Source organism: Mytilus galloprovincialis, chromosome 4 (genome assembly GCF_965363235.1).
Source record: "Mytilus galloprovincialis chromosome 4, xbMytGall1.hap1.1, whole genome shotgun sequence".
Taxonomy (NCBI): domain Eukaryota; kingdom Metazoa; phylum Mollusca; class Bivalvia; order Mytilida; family Mytilidae; genus Mytilus; species Mytilus galloprovincialis.
Window position 1 is genome coordinate 81,713,435 of NC_134841.1, and position 21,259 is coordinate 81,734,693.

Below are 21,259 nucleotides of genomic sequence, written 5' to 3' on the forward strand. Positions count from 1 at the left end.
GCTTGATTCTAAAATTTAATGAAAAATTGTCTCAGAAAGTAAGTGAATAAATGATTTGTTGCCATTGAAAATAAGGGGATCATGCTGTGTGTATATGACATGTTGATTTAAAAAGAAAATGTCTCGGTTCTAGCTGTGTGTTATTAAAGGGGCACTAGCTGTCAAATTCATGGTCACCGATTTGACTCAAATTCTCACATTTGTTTTATAACAATGTAAAACATTTATCCAAACTGTCAAAAGTCTAAAATAAACAGTTTACAGAGCATGGGGTATATAATATACTGCAAAATAGCTTTACCCTTCAGTCACAGAAGTGCTTTCGCCAAATTTAGATGTGGTGTTGCTCCCCTAAGAATTGAAACAGGGAGATATGAAAATATTGTTTTAGAAAATAGAGTGTGCCATATATGTGACGTTTTTATTGAAGATGAAGCGCATGTTTTATTAAGATGTCCTCTTTATGACGATTTTAGAAACCATTTATATTATGTTGCTGAAACTTTTAATGATGATTTTAATACTTTAGATGATAATCAAAAGTTAGTGTTTTTATTCTCAGATGTAAATATGATACGTGTGTGTGCCAAAACCTGTCATTTGATTTTAAAAAGACGTAGAAATTTTATATATTGTAAATAGTATTTTATTTCATATTGTGTATTATATCTATGCATTTTAATAGTCTCTTATAATTCTGTATAGAATGGCTCTCATTTTATCTAGTGTTATTTTACAATGTATAAAGATTGATTGTACTTGTTGAGAGATGAGACTTTAATAAAACATTGAATTGAAAAATATAATATATAGGTTCGTTTCGTGTGTATGTTAGTCCAGACACCATCTAATTAACTATCGATTTGACCTCAGATGACCATATAAGCGATGTAAACATAAATAAAGATATGAATAGATTAAACCAACACGTGCAATTGGATTTTTATAGGTCTGTTTGATTTTATTTTATAGATTAAAAATAGACGTTTCTCATTGCTTTTAACCGTATAAGATTGATTTTATGTGCATCGAATTAGCAATCAAATGATTTACCGTAGTTTCACTTTCATTGTTGACATTCTTTTTCTTTAAATAACCAGTACACGTACAATACATGCGTTGTCAATCTCTTGCTAGGGGTTAAATTGAAGTTCACATGAATACGGATTTAAAGAAGTCGACTCATTCACTTACAAGTGAATAACTAATTATCAATGTTTTTTTAGCGTAATTTGACAAATTTGAACCTTTTTGGCTACAAAAAGCGAATTGCTATTTCACTATTTCACTTTCATTATTGATCGAACAAAAAAAAATCAAACTTTAGATTTTTTATATATCTCGTAGCTAGTGCTCCTTTAAAGGACAGAGGCTGTTATTTAATACATTCAAAGGGAATCGGTTTATCCCCCTCCAATCCGGGGACCACAAAAAAAAACCCAACTAAATAATACATTCACACTGAGACTACTATAACACAGTGTTATAGTAGTCTCAGATTCACACAAGCATTAATCTTGAATTATGATGCCGCTTGAAATTTTTATATAACTTTTATTTTCTTTATAACACACAGTTATCATGACTGATGTTTTCTTACGCATAGACTTTTAGAAATAATTACAACTATATGTTTACATATGATTTCATTGCCACGAATGGATGCTCATTTTTTTTTTTTTTTTTTTTTTGTTCTTGCTGTACCTCCTTTAGTAATTTATACTTTGACTGATAAATGTTAGTAAACGATTATATGTGTCTCAAATTATGTACCTTTAGCTGTTTACTGCATGGTACATCAGTAATTATTTGAATTTTTTTATGCTGACAGTGCATATTTTCATATTACTTAAAGCCTTTTCAAACGTAAATATTTAATTTCACTCTTCACAAAAAACTACAAATTAAATTAACAAATTCACCATATTTCTGGTGCCGGTAAAATAGCCAGATCTCATGATAAAAATAGGTTATTTTGCCGGTTTGAATAAGAAATTTAAATCAGTGCAGGCAAAATAGAAAATGCCATATCTTTTATTACATATTTGAATTGCTTTGGTGAAAAATCGCTTGTGTGCAAATTTTCAGTCGTTAAAAAATCATCATGGGATCGAAACTGTATCTATCATAAGAGTGTTTGATTAAAAGATAAATAAAAAGTGTGTTTTATTGATTCAATTTATTGTAGGAGTTTTTCCACTTTTCTCCTCTTTTTTTTTCTATTGTTTTGTGTTGATTTTCTACCTCTTCTTATAGTGAAATAACGAAATCTTTTTCAAAATTAGACAATCCGCATTTCAATCATATCCGTCTGGATTTCGGACTAGACTCTGTAATTACTTGTCGCCAACTTCTTCCGAAATTTATGAATGCAGGGCCACTAATATTATGGACCCTTATTCCGATGTTATTGCAAATCAGCCCGTTGTAATAGACAACGTAAGTCTACCAGAAACACTACCTTCTACTAGCAAAGACTGCTGTCTACAAAGCAAGACTGCATCAGCCATTTTACGATGTCATCAACATAAATATGGCCCACATTGATTGACTGTCATGAGTCATAATATTTTTTTCTGCTAAAACACCAGGAAATATGACAGAATCATGGAATTTATTTGTTACAACATCAAAATACAAATATTGTAGATTAACTGATAGGGAAAGAGGCCCATGTGGCACCCAAAAGAATAAACTGTTTTCATGAATTGCAACAGCAGGCACAGGCCCAAATTATCTTCAATCTTCATCTTTGTCGTGATGACAGTAATCTCTCTTGTGAATTATCCTCTCTTGTAAAATTGTTATCACTAATGTAGTTTTTCCTTTGTACTTAGATATTGTAGGTGGCGCTTTAAAAATATTATAGAATTATATAAATGTATGAAGTGAAAAAAAAGAAAAAAATGGTTAATTAGGTTATCAAAATTATATCCATACACCTTATCACTATTCCCGGCTGACCTGCCGCTTGAACTTTTGATGTCATGCATCAATCACTTTTCCATTGTGGCATCAGATATTTTGTTTCATGACAAATTTTATGGGAACCTGTGTGATGTACAGTAATGGCGGAAAATAGTGATAAGGTGTATTTAGCCAAGGCTTGTAAATCTTCTAGTTGGCCTATAATAATTCCTTCTATGAGCTAATAGACAAGACAAAAGCTAGAATTTATACACAGTTTTCAAATAAGCAATGGGCTTTGGCCACAAACCATTTGTAGTACAGACTGCTTCAAATTGTCACGTTTTAGGTAGGGTGAGGCTGGACACCTGTGTCTCTGATAAAATGTTCAGAAAACTTTACAAATTTGATTTGAAACCTTAGAATTGATTGAAATTGCCCAAAAAACACTTTTTATATGGTTTGATACTACTGCTTTAGCATGTTAAGTTATATTGAATAGTATTTGTTTTTTTTATATGTATATGTCACTTTAACTTAACCCTTGTCATGCGGGGGCCGAAATATTACAACCTTACCCAGACCACCTTTATTTTGGCATCAAGGGTGCTCCATACATTTGGAGGTCATCGTAATGCCATTTAATTTCTTAGTGTATGCACGTTTCCCCAATCTGACACTATTTATTGTCATGTTTCTGACTTTTGATATTCATTTTGAGCTCAAATACGAGATTCAAAATTTTATATCGGACAAAATTGTTTTTTTAGGAGGGGTGGGCTTACCTTCAAGGTCTGAAACACGGAGTTAAGATGACTGAAACCTTGACAAATTCTGTTAAACTAAAGGTACATAATGACTGCCGATTGTCAGAAAAAAATCGGAAATTTTATGAATTTTGGTGCAAATGACCTTCTTTACACTGATGATCCAAGATCAGTTTCACTCCGACCTAACAACTGTTGTGATAAAAGTGTTCACTGGGGTCCACTCTACATGAATACTACAGATGGATGCATCTATTAGTGCTCATCTCTCGGACTTATAGGTTGAGAAAAAGAATGAAAAAACATCACCCTTCCCCGCCTCCTCACCCCTACACTTATTTCTATTCTCAAAGGACAAATAAAGGCTATTTTTGTCGAGCCTGCGACTTTTGTCGCAGAAAGCACGACATAGGGATAGTGATCCGGCTGTGGCGGCGTTAGCTAACTTCTTAAAAGCTTTATATTTTAGATGGTGGAAGACCTGGATGCTTCATACTTTGTATATAGATGCCTCATGTTACTAAGTTTCTGTCAGTCACATGTCCTTGACCTCATTTTCATGGTTCAGTGACCACTTGAAAAAAGTTAAGATTTTTTGTAATGTTAAATTCTTTCTTACTATAAGTAATAGGATAACTATATGTGCCTACCTTGCAAGGTCCTCATGGCTGTCAGACAGTTTTCACTTGACCTCGACCTCATTTCATGGATCAATGAACAAGGTTAAGTCCATATCTCAGATACTATAAGCAATAGGTCTTGTATATTCGGTGTATGGAAGGACTGTAAGGTGTACATGTCCAACTGACAGGTTTCATCTGACCTTGACCTCATTTTCATGGTTCAGTGGTTATAGTTAAGTTTTTGTGTTTTGGTCTGTTCTTTTATACTGTATGCAATAGGTCTAGTCTACTATATTTGTAGTTTGGAGTTATTGTAAGGTGTACATGTCTAGCTGGCAGATGTCTTCTGACCTTGACCTCATTTTCATGGTTTAGTGGTCAAAGTTAAGTTTTTGAGTTTCGGTCTTTTTTTTCTTATACTGTATGCAATAGGTATGCAATAGGTCTACTATATTTGGTGTATAGAGGTGGGCACATATTCGACATGGACACAAATTCGCCGTTTTGCTATTCTTTCTGTAAACTTTTTGTGCTTTTATCTAGTACTTGCCTAAATAATAAAGTCTTTTTGTAATTTTCTAACGGTTGATTTTCCTCTTTATCCCATGTCCAAGGTTTTTCGTACTTATAAAGGAATACGCAGGTGTTTTTAAACAATTTTTGGCTGTTATGCAAGATTCATATGGTAATCATGCGCAGTCTTGAAGTAAAAAGTTATGAGAAAAATCGTATAGGAATGATCTTTCAAGCTTATTCATTTAGTTGCAATCATTCGTTTTTATAATATACTAGGGTAATGAGGATGGTCATATCATACATTGCTGCAAAAATGTGTCCCCCATGGTACACGAACAATAATTTACACTTTAGTTTAGTTCATTTTTAGAACAATTAACAAATGATTTGAAGATAATTCCGTTATCAAATAGTTTTATCATATAGTAGAATTTCTAAATCCTACATTAAAAGTTCCAAATATTTGAATGTAGGCCTAGGTCAGATGTTAGTGGAATGAACCAATTATGCGTCGAATATGGGTCACTCACGCTAGACCATGTGCAAAAAGCAAAGTAACCCAACAAGAATATTTACATAATAGGTCTTGGGAGAAATGGATATATATATCTATATGGCAATCACCATTGACAGTCAGCAGGGTTTAAGAACATCCTAAACTTGATCTGTTAGGCAAATGTGTTTTGTTAAAATATACTTTTTCACTTTTTTGGTCTTTTGGAAAATGTTGTTTATGCTGTATTTAGACCTCTCTACCAACATGACAAAGAAACTTGTTTTGAATGCACACGTATCATAATTGTGGTGTTTATTCAACGCAATCATATGTTTGAATGTTGTTTTCAATTTAGACTTATTTATATTTTTTTGTTTGGGCTTGTATTATATTTGCCATCAGGTTTATATGATCTGTTCAGCCTATTTCAACTCTTTAAATTTCTAGAGTCTAATTATCTATCCTAAATTAAGTTAGATTAAAAAAATGGCCTTCCAAATACCATTTGATTTCTAAAATCACTGAAGAGACATAAATTGTCAAAATCTGGATATGGTGCACAAATTTTTGCATTTCATGTTTGCGGAATACCATCTTTTCCGCAATCTTATTGTTTTCTATTTGGTATTAAATGAATAAGTAAGATCCATCTTGTTACATCTTTTGATCCGTTTATTTGGTGATTGCTAATGACTGTCAGCAGGGTTTAATAACATCCTTTGTTCGACCTGTTAGTTTTAAGACCTTTGCTGAAAAAGCCCTGACTTGACGCTGATAAGTTAAAAAACTATTGTCCTGTTTCGAACTTGCCTTTTACCTCCAAGATCTTGGAAAAAGTGAGTGAAACTCGGTTCGAACAGCATTTTGAAGCAAACTGACTTTTCGATAACATGCAGTCAGAATATCGTGCTTGTCATTCAACAGAAACGGCACTACTACGGGTTCACCATGATATAGCATTGGCACTTGATAATAACTGTTGTGTGGTACTTGTTATGCTCAATCTATCCGCTGCATTCGACACTATCGACCATCCCATCCTGATCAATCGGTTATAAGACTCATACAGCATAACTGGCTCAGCACTGTCATGGATGAGATTATATCTTGAAAGTCGAACTCAACGTGTAGCAACTGGCTCTGTTTTGTCATGATCAGATGAATAAACATTGAATATGGTGGTCCGCAAGGTTCGGTCTTTGGCCACGATTGCACTGTATTTTTGCAAAACCGATCAGTGAAATATGTCGGTGACACAACTTTAGCTATCATGGGTATGCTGATGACATGCAAGTCTACCTACATGTAGTTATCAAACCACTCGATAATTGGGAAAATTTATCTTCACGCCTAGAGACTTGTTTAGCTGACATTAGTAAATGAATGTGCTTAAAAATGCTGAAACTGAACTGATCTTATTTTCACCAAAAACTTGTGTAAAGAAATTTTTGAATTGTCATCTGTTATTTGATGGATCAATAGTAAGCAATGCATCTGTGCTCAAGAATCTTAGTGTTTATTTTGATAGAATATTAAGCATGGAAAAGCAGGTCAATGGCATCACGAAGTTGTGCTACTTCCAAATTTGGAACATTGGTAGAATTTGGAAATATATCACCGAGGATGCCTGTAAAACTTTAGTCGCTTGTCATGTCACGTCTAGACTACGGAAACACTCTGCTATATGGAGTAAATGCCAGTTTAGTCAATAAGACATAAGATTTGTGGGAAATTTACAGATGGCCTAGGCAGTGATATTTGAATTTTATCCTGATCATTAGCAAGGGATAAAATTAAAGAATATCACGGCCCAGACCATGTGTAAATTTACATAATTCATGGAAGCCAAAGATTTGTTGGAAACTTACACATTGCCTAGGCCGTGACATTTGATTTATCCTGAGCATTAGAGAGGGATAAAATAAACGAATATCACGGCCCAGGCTATGGCTTTCATGAATTATTCCTATTCTAATAGGACAAATACAATCATTAAGAAATTGTAGCTAGGATGGGGATGCCATGTGTGGCTCTTCGTTTTTACGCCCTGTTAGATAAAGCTAAAACTCTAATAAATCTGTAATTTGCATGAATTATTCTAAGTAACTGCACTGGAAAAAAATGTGTTTAATTCTTTAAATTCTCAAACCCAACTTTTGTAATTCTTAATTTACATTTGTTTCTTGTACAAAAAAATTGCATTGTTTTTTTTTTTTTTTTTTTCAGGGGTCTGGTCTCATCAAAGCTGGATTCGCTGGGGATCAAATACCAAAACATCATTTCCCAAATTTGTAAGTACATGTATGTCAAGGATGGCTTTGATGGTGGTCTTTGATTCTTATCTTTAGATTTGTAAAACTGGCCTGAAAAAAAGAACAATCTTCTTTTAGCATAAGTCAACAAATGACAGCTGGTTGGTGTATGCTTCTAATTGACGAGGAACATTATGTCATTTATAAACTTTGTATACATGTAGCAGGTAATTTTTTGCAAGCGTTTAGCTTTTGACACGCTTGTGACTGCAAGACCAGTTTATTACTATCCGACAGTGGCACTATCTGCATAAAGCTTAATATCTTTAAGGGTACAAGACATACACTCTTGTTAATTTTTTACAGTACCTGGCCAAAAGTATTCCTCACCTGCATTTTTTTGTTATATATTCATATAAAAACACATTTTTCCAAAAATATATTTTGAGGGCATTTATCGTTCGATTTTGATCAACAAGGCCCTAAAAGACGTAGAATTGTCTAAAGTATGTTTGTTTATTTGGTAATAGTTTTGCCTTCATGTTTTTTTGTTTTCTCTTGATGTGAACACATACAATATTTTTTTGTAATTTAATTTGGTTAAATATATATATATATCAAATTTCTGAACAGAAAATAATATTTGTGTTTATCTTGTGAAAAAAAATGAAAATGATCCACAAAAAAATATAACCAAATAAACAAATAAACCTGTGACTACTCTGCTTCTATTGGTATCATGTTGCTTAAAATCAAACTAAAAAATGTACTTTTATATACAATATAAAGCGAAAAATTTCTTCAAGTGACGAATATGTATGGCCACACTCTGTAGTTTTGATTTGATAACAAAATGTTTATTATTACAATGTATTAAAAAAAAAAACATTGGCAAATCAGAGGTGACCCAAACAATAGCACAGAATAGTTTTAAGGTTAACAGCTGTAGCTAAATATCAAAATGACATCCATTGCTTAGTATTATGACTTATTGATAGATTTGCTTAACATCAAGTAAATAGAAATATTAAGCATGTATATTAAAATATCAATATTTTATGCAGAATTGTGACCTGGCCATTTAAAAGTATAACAACTGTGAAAACATATTTGGTACCGTGTAGACACATGCTTGATTTACTATTGTTACATTCCTTAACTGATCAATAAATTGTTTTCAGTTTAATTGTTTTTTACATCAATATATACTGTATCAAAGTGCAGGTGACCACAGCTGTTACTGTAAGATAAGATTGTAGAGTAGAAAAATGATTTATATTTTAATGTTTTTGTCATATATATGACTAGTTCTTCAGAAATCAATATTCATACTTCTATTTGTATTTGTCATACTAAATGTTAAATTGATTGATTAAATTTTAGTATAGTAACTAGTGGCTTAGTTCACACAAACAAATAGTTGCTGGATTTCATGTATCAGCTCCATTATTTGCAATTTTTTGTTGTTGTAAATTTAACCACATTAGTTATCAGAAATAAGCTTGACAACAGGACTGGTTTGTTTTTGATCTGACCTTCTAATTATCTGTATGAAGATTAAAATTCAATAAAACAAGACCTCTGGCATACACATGATACAGTTACACCTGTGATAATTGAGCCTCTTGTTCAGAAAAAGACATAATTCAATATACTCTCGGTAAAAAAAAACTTAACGGCGGAGAATTTTTCATTGAGGAACCGCATGCAAGACTCATGAGGGCTACCACTTTTGATACATTTGATTTCAGATAAAACTTTGTTAACAGGTACATATATGAAACTATTTTTAAAAGAGAAAACAATGAGACTTGTGTATATTTGATGAAATATTTCATAAGTAGAACTTTTTTTTATATTTACAGCATAGGTAGACCTAAACATGTTCGTGTTATGGCAGGTGCTCTGGAGGGGGATGTTTTCCTTGGACCTGACGCAGAGGTATGGTTACTGTAAATTCTAGATTTATTAAACTTGGGTACATTTATTAGTTCACCTATACAAATAGGGATACAAATTTGAGATTAGTTGTTGTAATTTCAGGAAATTCAGAATACATATAATGCTTTCAACATTTAGATTCAAATTTTTATTTTTGCGAAACCTATTCAGTCACACATTTTTTCACAATATTTTTTTTTTTGAAATAGAAACAGCATACATTTTTGATTTCACAATACTTGAATATTAAATAATAGTTTTGCTTAGTTTTGTTCAGCTTGTTATTGCTAATCTTACAATATTCAAATTTTTTAACTGCTTAATGAGTAGTCTACCTTTTTTCTATTAAAACTTTGAAACAAGATTTACAAATAAAGCACAGAAATGTTAGAATGAAACTTTCTGTCTTATGAAATACTATATTCTTATACATGTTATACCAACTGATAGATTAAGGTAGCACAATACAAAGATTTGATCACTCCCAATCAGACAACTTTAAACTGATGTAATTCATTTAATCCTTCTTTATATATTATAAATGAGGCACCAAAAGAAAGAAGAAAGATTCATTTTTCAAATTGTGATAATTTCATTATGACATAATTATTACATAATTAATTATTATATAATAAGTTGCTATATTGTGGTGTCCACACTTGAATGAATTTAGCGTCTTTGTTCTTCATAGCATCCCAAAATATTTAATAGATTCTTGTACAACACAGCTTTACCTCCAAAACTGTGTCTCAGATTTCCAAAAACCATCAATAGAACAAATTTTATACTCAATTGAATTTAATGGTCTCTTATGAATTATTGTTGCAAATTTCATTGTAGATTTATGAGAGAATGAAATACAATAGGAAAAATCTGAGACACAGTTTTGGAGGTCAAACTGTGTTGTGCAAGAATCTATAAAATATTTTGGGATGCTATGAATAACAAAGAATCTAAATTCATTCAAGTATGGACATCACAATATGGCAACTAATTACATAACAATTAATTATGTAATAATTATGTCATTATGAAATTATCACAATTTGGAAGATTAATCCTTCTTCTTTCTTTTGGTACCTCATTTATAAAATTTAAAGAAAGATGAGTGGAATTACATCAGTTTAAAGATGTCTGGTTGGGGATGAAAAATCTTTTTATTGTGCTACCTTAAATAAGCAATTACTTGTGCTTGACTTATAAACTGTGTCATCTTGCTTATAATCATTGGACTTCCTTTTGCATGCACAGAAGTGCAATATATATAGATTCCTACACTGCAACAAGTGTATTACGATATTTCTCAACTCGAGACAGTTAAATTTTATTATTTAAATCGTGAGGCTTGTCGAGCTTTTTATACGACCGCAAAAATTAAAAATTTTTTGGTCGTATATTGGTATCACCTTGGTTTAATAATTAAAATTTAACTGTCGAGAGTGGAGAAATATCGTAATACACAAGTTATAGTGTCAGAATCTGTTTCTCTGATGATTTTTATCCTTCTTTTTCAAAGATTTTCAGAAACTTGTGTTCTTTATATGCAACATCATCAGGCATGGTCACCTTTTTTCATGAAGTCAAAATAGGAAAATTCAGAAGAAAACAAAAAATGTTGATGTCGTAATCAAATTTCGACTTATCCTTTGCTGAGAACAGATATTTCACTAGTGAGGAGAAATGTTTTTCTCACACCGATCAAGAAATGTTAAAATAGCACAAAAATTAGAGAAAGAAGCTTCCTAGTCTCTACTTACTTCATCTTGACTCTTTTTGTCTTGAATAAATAAATCCTTGATTTTTGTTTAACAGGAACACAGAGGTCTATTAACAATAAAATATCCTATGGAACATGGTATTGTGCAAGATTGGAATGATATGGAAAGAATCTGGCAGTATATATATTCCAAAGACCAACTACAAACATTCTCAGAAGAGGTATGCTGTAATGAAATATATAATATACATTTCTAGCTAAGTCAGTATCAGGTAGTATCTCAACTGGTTACCATAATCCACTGCACTGAATCCAGGAATGTTCTTCAGGAGACAGTAGAAGTTAGATGCATTTGGATCCCTTTTTTTTTTGCCTTATTCAATGACTTTAATAAAAAAAAAAAATCTGTGTGAATTAAAATTATGCAGTTGCGCTGTCCATAGTTTAATCTCATTTGGATCCACTTGTGAAAAAGACTCACCATTTTGACAATTAAAGTATTTAAATGCTAACATCATTTTGGCAAATTTCAGAAACAGAAAAAGACACTAGCTTTTTATATATATAATTATATTACTCTTTATTTAATACTGTCCAATATTGATGATTAATGATAAATGAAATTGAGAATGGAAATGGGGAATATGTCAAAGAGAAAACAACCTGATCAAAGAGCAGAAAAAAGCCAAAGACCACCAACATGTATCCAAAACAGAAAATCCTGCAACCTGAGGCGTGCATTTAGCTTGCCCATAAAAAAAATGTGTAAAATGAAAAATGGAAGTCACAATAAACTCCAAAACTAAATTAAAAAAAACAAACAAGACAAACTAAGGCCAGAGGCTCCTGACTTGGAGCAGGTGTCAAAATGTGGTGGGGTTAAACATGTTTTATAAGATCTCAACCCTCCCCTATACCTTTAGCCAATGTAGAATAAACAAACAAATAGTAATACGCATGGTAAAACTCAGTTTAAAAGATCCTGAGTCTGATATGAGAATAACATAAAACTAATCAAAATAACAATGACACATAAATTAACACAGGACTACTAGAAGATACTAACATGCTAGATATCTTCTTAAATATTTTAAATAACTGCTACAATTCAGAATAAGACCAGGATCATTTAAAAAGGTTTTTTTTTCAAAACAGAATGTATAATACAACAGATTTTGAGATTTGTGGATTTCGGTGATCGATTTTCAACACTGGACACCAAAAGAACATTGTTATGTATAAAAACACCTCTGTATGTGCATTGTCTCTACTGTTAAATTGAGGAAACGCTAATGGTATATAATGAATTTCCATAATTTCAGGACATGCACATTTCACATAACAGTATAAATTTATACTTTATCTTAAATTATAATGTATAATTTAATTTGCTGGTAGATATGGAAAAATAGAAATGTACATGATTTTTCAATATTTTTTGCAGCATCCAGTTCTGCTGACAGAAGCCCCATTAAATCCTAGAAGAAACAGAGAAAAGGCTGCCGAAATATTCTTTGAAACTTTTAATGTCCCAGCTTTATTTATATCCATGCAAGCAGTTTTAAGTTTGTAAGTGAACATTTGAAATAAAGTGTTTGTAAAATGTACTAATTTCAACAACATTGAAAAAACATCATTGAGATGGTGGGCTCCGCTGAAAATAATGTATAGTAAAAAAATGTATTTTAACCATAGCACATTGGGTTGTCAAGTGAAACAAAAGTTTTTGACCTTGACCTAGGAAGTTGCACATACATTATGATACACCCTTTGGTGTTCGTTAATATACATGTCAAGTTTAAACTTTGAAATCATAACATCTGACAGACTTAACTCAAGATATAGAGTATACACAATCTTTACCATAGGACATGGGGTTGTCAACATAAACCAAAGTTTTTTACTTAGAACTTTGAGCTAAAACACAAAGTGTGTTGTAAGCTGTTTTTGTATTTGAATCTTTATTCTCATAAAGCCAATGCATTACATCAGTACAGAGATAACAACAATAACTATTTACAATATATACAATAGCTGATTATAGCCTCAGATAAAAATGTGAAAAAATCAAAGGAGAAAACCAAGGGCCAAAAACAATTAATCATGTACAAATTTAAATATTGTGATGCCAATTTTAAGAGACATGTTTTGTGTTGTGTATTTTTTTTTGTCTCATTGATAAATTTACTATAATTAACATCGTGTAGCTACTCATAGTGTGCATCATTTTAAAAACTAGTCTTTTTCCAATGTGAGTCATGCAATGTGAGTCATGCAAAGAAGATCATTTTTTTCTGAGTTTCAAGGTAAACCAGAATATCAGACAAAATATATTTAATAATTGATGAATATTTCATTCACATCCTTGATGAAAAAATATATTTGATATATTAAACCCCAGGATTAGACAAATGGCAACAGAGTCTGATCCTTTGCAATCAGAATTCAGATCTATTCATGGAACAGTTCTGCATTGTTCTGCTAGAAATGAACCAAGCCTACATTAATAAATTTTAAGAAAAATTTGTTCCAATTCTGTTATAACAACTGTTTGGAGCCTAATGTTATGATACTTCTGCAGCCATTAGAATATTTGATCTGATTGGATTTATAAAAATGTTTCAGGTATGCTACAGGAAGAACAACTGGAGCAGTACTAGATTCTGGTGATGGTGTAACACATGCTGTACCTATATATGAAGGATTTGCTATGCCACATAGTATTATACGGTCAGATATAGCTGGTAGAGATGTCACTAGATATCTCAGATTGTTACTGAGAAAAGAAGGACATAATTTCCACACATCTGCAGAACTAGAAATTGTTAGAACAATTAAACAGGTAAAATTTAAAATAGCTGAAAACACAGCTCGTATTTTGTTTTTGTTTTTTGTAATTATTTTATTTTTGATGATGAAACATGAGAAAACACAGCTAGTAAGTTAAAACAGTTTTTTGGTAAATTCCTTTAAAAAAAATATTTTTAAACAAGTTTATTTTTCCTGGGTTAAACATAGATGGGTGGTCAACACATCTACAATGTTAAATTTTTTTTTTTTGAAAATGAATTGTTAATTTATGCGCTCATTATAATTCATGATAAAAAGTATAACTAACGTAGATAATTCAATGGAAATATTAGAATTATTAGTCACTTCAGTACAGTGTGGCAGAAGTTTATATGTTTGGTATAAAAAAAAAATCATATCAAGATTTGCCATGAAAGTCTACACATTAAAATTTAGAAGTACATTGTATTCCATATTGAAAATTAGATATAAGAAGATGTGGTATGAGTGCCAATGAGACAACTCTCCATCCAAGTCACAAGTTATAAAAGTAAACCATTATAGGTCAATATATGGTCTTCAACACAGAGCCTAGGCTCTCACTGAACAGCAATCTATATAAAGGGCCCCAAAAATTACTAGTGTAAAACCATTCAAGCGGAAAACCAACAGTCTAATCTATATCTGATAAGGTTTTATATGTTAATGTTCATTTATGTACAATCAGGAATTTCAATGTGCAGGTGGAAATAGCTACAGTAGGTACATTTTACAATTATTTTTTTTTGTTTTTGTGCTTTTCTTTAAAATATCATTTATTAGAGAAGCCATTAGAGAAGCCAGGTAATTTTAGCTAGCTATTTCTATTAATATGATGATGATAATTCTTTGTACTTTCAGAGAGCCTGTTATTTATCTTTAAATCCATTAAAAGAAGAATCAATGGAAGGAGAAAAATCCCAGTATACTTTACCTGATGGTAGTTCTATAGAGGTAACATGATTATTGGCAAACTGCATACCTGCCAAAATTTAAAAATGCCCATGGGGGTTTTACCTGCAAGATGGCTGTCATAGTCCTACCAAACCTTTAAAGGGGCCTTCAAATTTATGTTATATTGTTTATTAGCTTCGCAATATTTTTACAATGCTATGCCAATGGTAAAATTGATTGTTTTGTTTTGAATGGCATTGACAGCAGAAAATGCTTTTGGATGGGGTGGTGAAAAGTTTCTGTAATGTAAAAACCTGATTGACACAATTTATTATCATGCTCTCAACAACACTCAAAAGGAGTCATTCCAAGGGTGACTATGATATAGAAATATGATCATTTTTGGTCTTCATCTGATCTGCAGTAAAACCCTTGCCAAAGTGAGATGTCCCTGTCATTGATATTGTTTGGCTCAAATTACATGGGAAATTTGGCTTTTTCCCCTAGTGAAAATTCCCAATTATTGAAAAAATGGCATAAAATTCTTCTCAATAAGTTTTACATTTATCCAAAACAGTGATGGCATTGTATGTAAATTCATGTTATTATTTTGATATTATGAAAGCTATTTTTAAATCCGGGTTTCTGATTAGAATCATCACAGTGTTTGTAACACACATGGTTTTCAATGTATTAAGTACCATCTATGTTTCCGTTTCTTTTCCCTCCACCAACAGTTCCTGTCAGGTTGAAATGTCTGAAAATCAAAATATACATGAAAAACTGCAAAAAAGACAGCAAAAATTCAGCAATGAGTTAAAAAAAACAAAAAAAACTTCCTAATTTCAGAGTGTTACTTGACAAAAATTATTCGTTTTTCCAACAACAGTAGAGGTAGTTTTGAAAAAGACAACAATATCACTGGCTTTTGCTGAGTGGGATTTACAAATATGCTGTCATTTCCAGTCATAATGGTGTAGTTCAAATTGAAGCCTCATTTTCAATGAGTTCAATACTCACTATAATTTAATGACTCTTGCTAGAAATTAGTAATGGGTTGATCCTTATTACATGACCTTCCTGTTGTAGGTATTAATAATTTGTTCTAGTCTTGAACACGTATGAACTATTTGCCACTGGACAGAAGCAAACCATATCAAATTGTAACATTTCTTGCTTGAAAATGACCTCTTGTCAAATTTTATTCAATTCTTATAGAGTGTACACAAAGCCAAAGTTATAAAGTTCAGATATGAAAATTAACATATATTGTAAATTAAGAAATTATTGAGATGTTATTATTATTGTGAAAAATGAGACAGGGTTATTAAATCAATAAATAAAACTAGCATTTTGAAATTTTTTGTTTGAATCAAACAGGATTTTTCTGAATATCGCAAAAATTAAAATCCTGTTTTAGTCTAAAATGACAAAATTGCAATAATCAATGCACAAAATAATTTTTGTATTTACAGTATATATTAATGTCACAAGTTGAAATATGAGCCATGTAGTAAACAGAGTAATAACCACGGTATGATATAGGGATCCATACAAAAATCATACATTCAAAAAAAAAAAAAAAGTATAATCGTATCTTGCACATAAAGCTAAAATAATTTTTTTTTTACTATTTCAGTTAGGGCCATCTAGATTTAGAGCACCAGAATTACTATTTAGACCTGATTTAATTGGAGAAGAATTTGAAGGAATCCATGAAGTTCTGACATACGCAATACAGAGATCTGATATGGACTTACGGCGAATATTGTACTCAAATATAGTATTATCTGGAGGCTCAACTTTATTTAAAGGTTAGTTTGAATACGGCGAATATTGTACTTAAATATAGTTTTATCTGCTGGAGGCTCAACTTTATTTAAAGGTTAGTTTGAATACGGCAAATATTGTACTCAAATATAGTATTATGTGGAGGCTCAACTTAATTTAAAGGTTAGTTTAAATACGGCGAATATTGTACTCAAATATTGTATTATCTGAACGCTCAACTTTATTTAAAGGTTAGTTTGAATACAGCGAATATTTTACTCAAATATAGTATTATCTGGAGGCTCAACTTTATTTAAAGGTTAGTTTGAATTATGTGCACTGATGTAAAACATTTCTTCCTTTCCTGTAATTGACATATATAACTGTGCTTTTGTAGTGATAACTGTTTTTAAGGCAAAGCAAATACTTTTGTTTGGTTTGTTATAGCTCACCTTTAGTTTAGCAAATGCCTTTAACCATAAAAATGAGCCATATAAATAAAATTAACGTCCAGTGGAGCATGAAAATGATATGAATAATCTAATAATAGATGGCTCTAAGTTTGCATAATATTACAGCATTGTCTACTTTGACAATTAGTAACAACATTTTTTAGTAGTTTATGGAAGGTCCTGTAAAATAATCCTGATTTGGTTCTTATAATATAATACTATTAACATTCATACTTATATTAGCTGACTGGAATCTGAACCTCAATTAGTTCATAAATGTTTTTTTTTGTTTTCTATTTTAGTATTAAGTGTTCCTGACTAAATAATTTCAGAAGCATGTGTATACGTAATGCACATACAAATGTATTAATCAATATTATTATATGTGTGTATTAAGTCATATCAGAACTTAGGATAGTTAAAAGTAATGTTTTACTATTATTTTAGGTTTTGGAGATCGTTTGTTGAGTGAAGTAAAGAAAATAACACCAAAAGATATAAAGATTAGAGTGAGTAGATGATTAAGCAGTGTATAATTCAAATCATTAAGAATTAAAAGGAACTGATTCACTGTAAAAAAAAAATGTATTAAAATCCTTACAACGTGGTCTGAACAAACAAAATAAAATCTTTCAGATCACACTCTAGATACTGCTGAATATAAGATGGTTTAAAATATTCTTCAAAGATCAATTACTGTTCTGTCACATAAGTTTATTCAATTTCATTGCAAACTTCTTGAAATATGTAAAACAGAATTTTAATTTCCTGCTACCCAAGTTTCACTGAAAAATGAAGTACATGTACATATTTTTGTCTATATTTAAAATGTTCTAAGACAGCATTGAAACTAATAATGTTTAATATTTCAGATTTCTGCACCACAAGAAAGACTTTATTCAACATGGATAGGGTAAGATAGTTTGATGTTAATGCTTCAATGTAATTTAAAAAAGTCAGATGATCCTTATTTATGGGTTTATTTCTCTTTATAAAAATGAGGAGTTTTAGGAAAAAAGGATAGGAAGGTAATGTATAAACTGAAATTGCTATTGGGATTTGAATGAATAGTTTAATTCTTGTACTAATGAAAAAACTAGCTTAGCCTTGATTATATCCTCAATTTACTCTGTTAACTGCTTATTTGAAAATAAATGTTCCTTCAAATCTGGTATTCAGTTTTATCCTTGTCTGTCTGTGTGTCTGTCCATACATCTAGCAATTGGTTTCCCTTCTCTAGCTTAGTTTGCCTCAACCAATTATTACAACACACCTTAGATCAGGTTTTCAGTATGTTGGCGTCACCTTAACTGTTTTACAGTTATGCCCCTTAGCAAATGGAAAAATTACTTAAATCTTTTGTTTCCGTTCTCTAACTTAACTTTGCCTCAACCAAATGTTATGAAATTTATACACAATGCTTAATACCACAAAAGACGGATAAAGTTTAAAATTTTATGGCTGTTTTGCTGATTTTATTTCAGTTATGCCCCTTTACAAATGGAAATAAAATACTGAATATTTTGTTTCTGTTCTCTAACATAAGTTTTTGACCAACCAAATGTTATATATCTTATATACAAAATTCAGATAAAGTATGAATTTGGGAAGTGTCTCTTCTACGGTTCTAGAGTAGTATCCCTTTATAATGTTCTATTCTAGCAGGGGCATCTTCGGTGTCCTATGGACAAATTCCCCCTTTATTTGTAAAAAAGGTGAAATGAAATTTCAGTTTTGCACAATTTTGCCTGGTGAGTGATTCAGGCTCATAGTTCTTAATAGGAGCCTCAAAATAAATGATATTCTTATTTCTTTTCCTTATTTCAAAAACTCAGTATGGTGATAAAAACAAACTGTAGGCAATTAAAACATGTGGAGCATAGATATAACATTAGAAGCAAGAAATCCTTTTCAATAAAAAAAAAATCTTCTGAATGAAAAAAATCGTAAGTTATGGCAAATTCAGTACAACTTATGATCAATTTTAAACATAAGATTTGTTGTGAAAATAGTCACAGATTTAACAGTAATTTTTATGCCCCACCTACGATAGTAGAGGGGCATTATGTTTTCTGGTCAGTTGGTCCGTTCGTTCGTTCATCCGTCCTTCCGTTCGTCCCGCTTCAGGTTAAAGTTTTTGGTCAAGGTAGTTTTTGATGAAGCTGAAGTCCAATCAACTTAAAAACTTAGTACACATGTTCTCTATGATATGATCTTTCTAATTTTAATGCCAAATTAGAGTTTTTACCCCAATTTCACGGTCCACTGAACATAGAAAATGATAGTTCGAGTGGGGCGTCCGTGTACTTGGGACACATTCGTGTTAAATAATTGAACTTACTTTGTTTTGATATTGAATATTTTGTTTTTCAGAGGATCAATTTTAGCGTCGTTGGACACATTCAAGAAGATGTGGGTATCAAAAAGAGAATATAATGAAGACGGATTTAAAGCCATACACAGAAAAACTTTTTAGCTGACTTAGTGATTTAGAATTTTAATTTATCAGTCATGTAAATATTTTACCTTGGTCTCATTTTGGGGCAGAAGAGGAAGTGTTTGGCTTCATTGTTACTATTTTCTAGCGGTACACTTGTAAGCAATTTTGATTAAGATTAAGAAAAATTAATCAAGACTAAAACATGAGTTCAATAAATTAGGAAGTTCATAGGTTAATTTACTATAAGCATTTTTTTTTTATTAACAAAAATGATAAAAACAAACGCAAAATCATGTCAGTTCATTTTATTTAAAAAAAAATTCAAAATGAAAAGGTCAAAGGAATAAGAACTTTAAATGATCATATAATCATTAAAGAGACCAGGTTGTCAATACAAAATTAATATCAAGCATACCATTAAGATTTGTCTTTTTTGGGGAAGAAAACTTTGCTTAATGGAGAATGTGTTGTTGTGCATATGAAATTTAAAGTATAGTTATGTCTGTGCTATAAGTTTCAATATGATAAAAAAAAAAAAAAAAAAAATATTAAATGAGTTGGTACCCATAAACAAAAATTACTTTGCTTTTTAGGCATGCTTTAAAAAAAGATACATAAATAAAAGAAATGCTACTAAAACAACTATAGTATATTGCATGATAGGATTCATTTAATTATTTTGCTATTGATCAAACATGTTATGCATGTTTTGATTCACATATATGTCCCATATGCACAACATATTTTATATAGTGTATTTTTCAAAAGTGCTTTTAACATAATCTGTAAGAAATTGGGTTGCATCAATTTTATTTGGGGATTTAGGGAAAAAAAACTATAAATGAATTATTCTGCAAACTTTTCTCTCTTATTGCCGTAAGTTTACAGTAAGAAATTCAAAATGGCTGCTGTCAGAGCAATTCTTAATGAGACCAATGGTTTATTTATGTTTGTCATGGATGAACGCTACATTTATCATGTTATATATGTGCTATTTATGGCAAGGTGTTTTATCATAGTTTTTTTGTAACTTAGCTACCTGATGAAATTAGATGACAACTTTTTAATACTTTATAGCTTATATTCTGTTGATTTATATACTTATACATACTGCCTTTTCCCCTCACCTTCATATGTTAGAAGATTTAAACCATGATACTGATTCACAAATGTTAGGATATTCTAGTCTTTTTGTTGGCATTTGTTTAGTTTTGAGTATTTTTTGTATTTTTTTTTTTTTTTGGCTAATCAACCTTTTGTTTACAAATTATCTCTGCAAATGACTTTTGAATTTAAAAAAACTTGATACAGAAACTTCAAAGTTAACGTCTAGAGTATTCCAATGTATATGGGTATTCCTTTAAAATGGATATTTTCCAGCAAGCAAGGGATTGATCAAAACCTTCTCTCTGCAAGGAAATCTCTCATTCAACCAAGAACTTACTCATTTTCATGTTGCATGTTGGTATGTGCAAATACCTTTTGTTACAGTGCCATTTATTTGATATTTTTGCAAAGGATCACTTACAATAAGGGGTTTTATATGCTGAATTCACTATAAGCCGTAAAGGCCATTTATTAGTCAAGATTTAAAGAGTGCAAACATGACAAGAGGTTGTAATTTGTGTAAACTATATCTATATAGCTTTAATGTG

The 21,259-nt window shown here is 31.1% G+C and overlaps 1 protein-coding gene across 1 annotated transcript; it reads left to right on the forward strand.

The window, feature by feature from the left end:
- The first annotated feature begins 2,323 nt into the window (after positions 1–2,323).
- LOC143073121 (alpha-centractin) lies at positions 2,324–20,064 on the forward strand. The gene is made up of 11 exons (XM_076248444.1): positions 2,324–2,439; positions 7,536–7,600; positions 9,427–9,502; positions 11,315–11,440; positions 12,664–12,788; positions 13,845–14,061; positions 14,910–15,002; positions 16,582–16,756; positions 17,612–17,673; positions 18,037–18,077; positions 19,538–20,064. The coding sequence occupies exons 1-11, from the start codon at positions 2,389–2,391 to the stop codon at positions 19,638–19,640; spliced, it is 1,134 nt and encodes a 377-aa protein (XP_076104559.1). The 5' UTR covers positions 2,324–2,388; the 3' UTR covers positions 19,641–20,064.
- Positions 20,065–21,259: the final 1,195 nt, after the last annotated feature.

Coding starts and splice junctions, on each gene's coding strand:
- LOC143073121 (XM_076248444.1), top strand. CDS start 2,389: ATGGACCCTTATTCCGATGTTATTGCAAATCAGCCCGTTGTAATAGAC. Junction 12,789..13,844: donor ATGCAAGCAGTTTTAAGTTT/GTAAGTGAACAT, acceptor AAAATGTTTCAG/GTATGCTACAGGAAGAACAA. Junction 16,757..17,611: donor AGGCTCAACTTTATTTAAAG/GTTAGTTTGAAT, acceptor CTATTATTTTAG/GTTTTGGAGATCGTTTGTTG.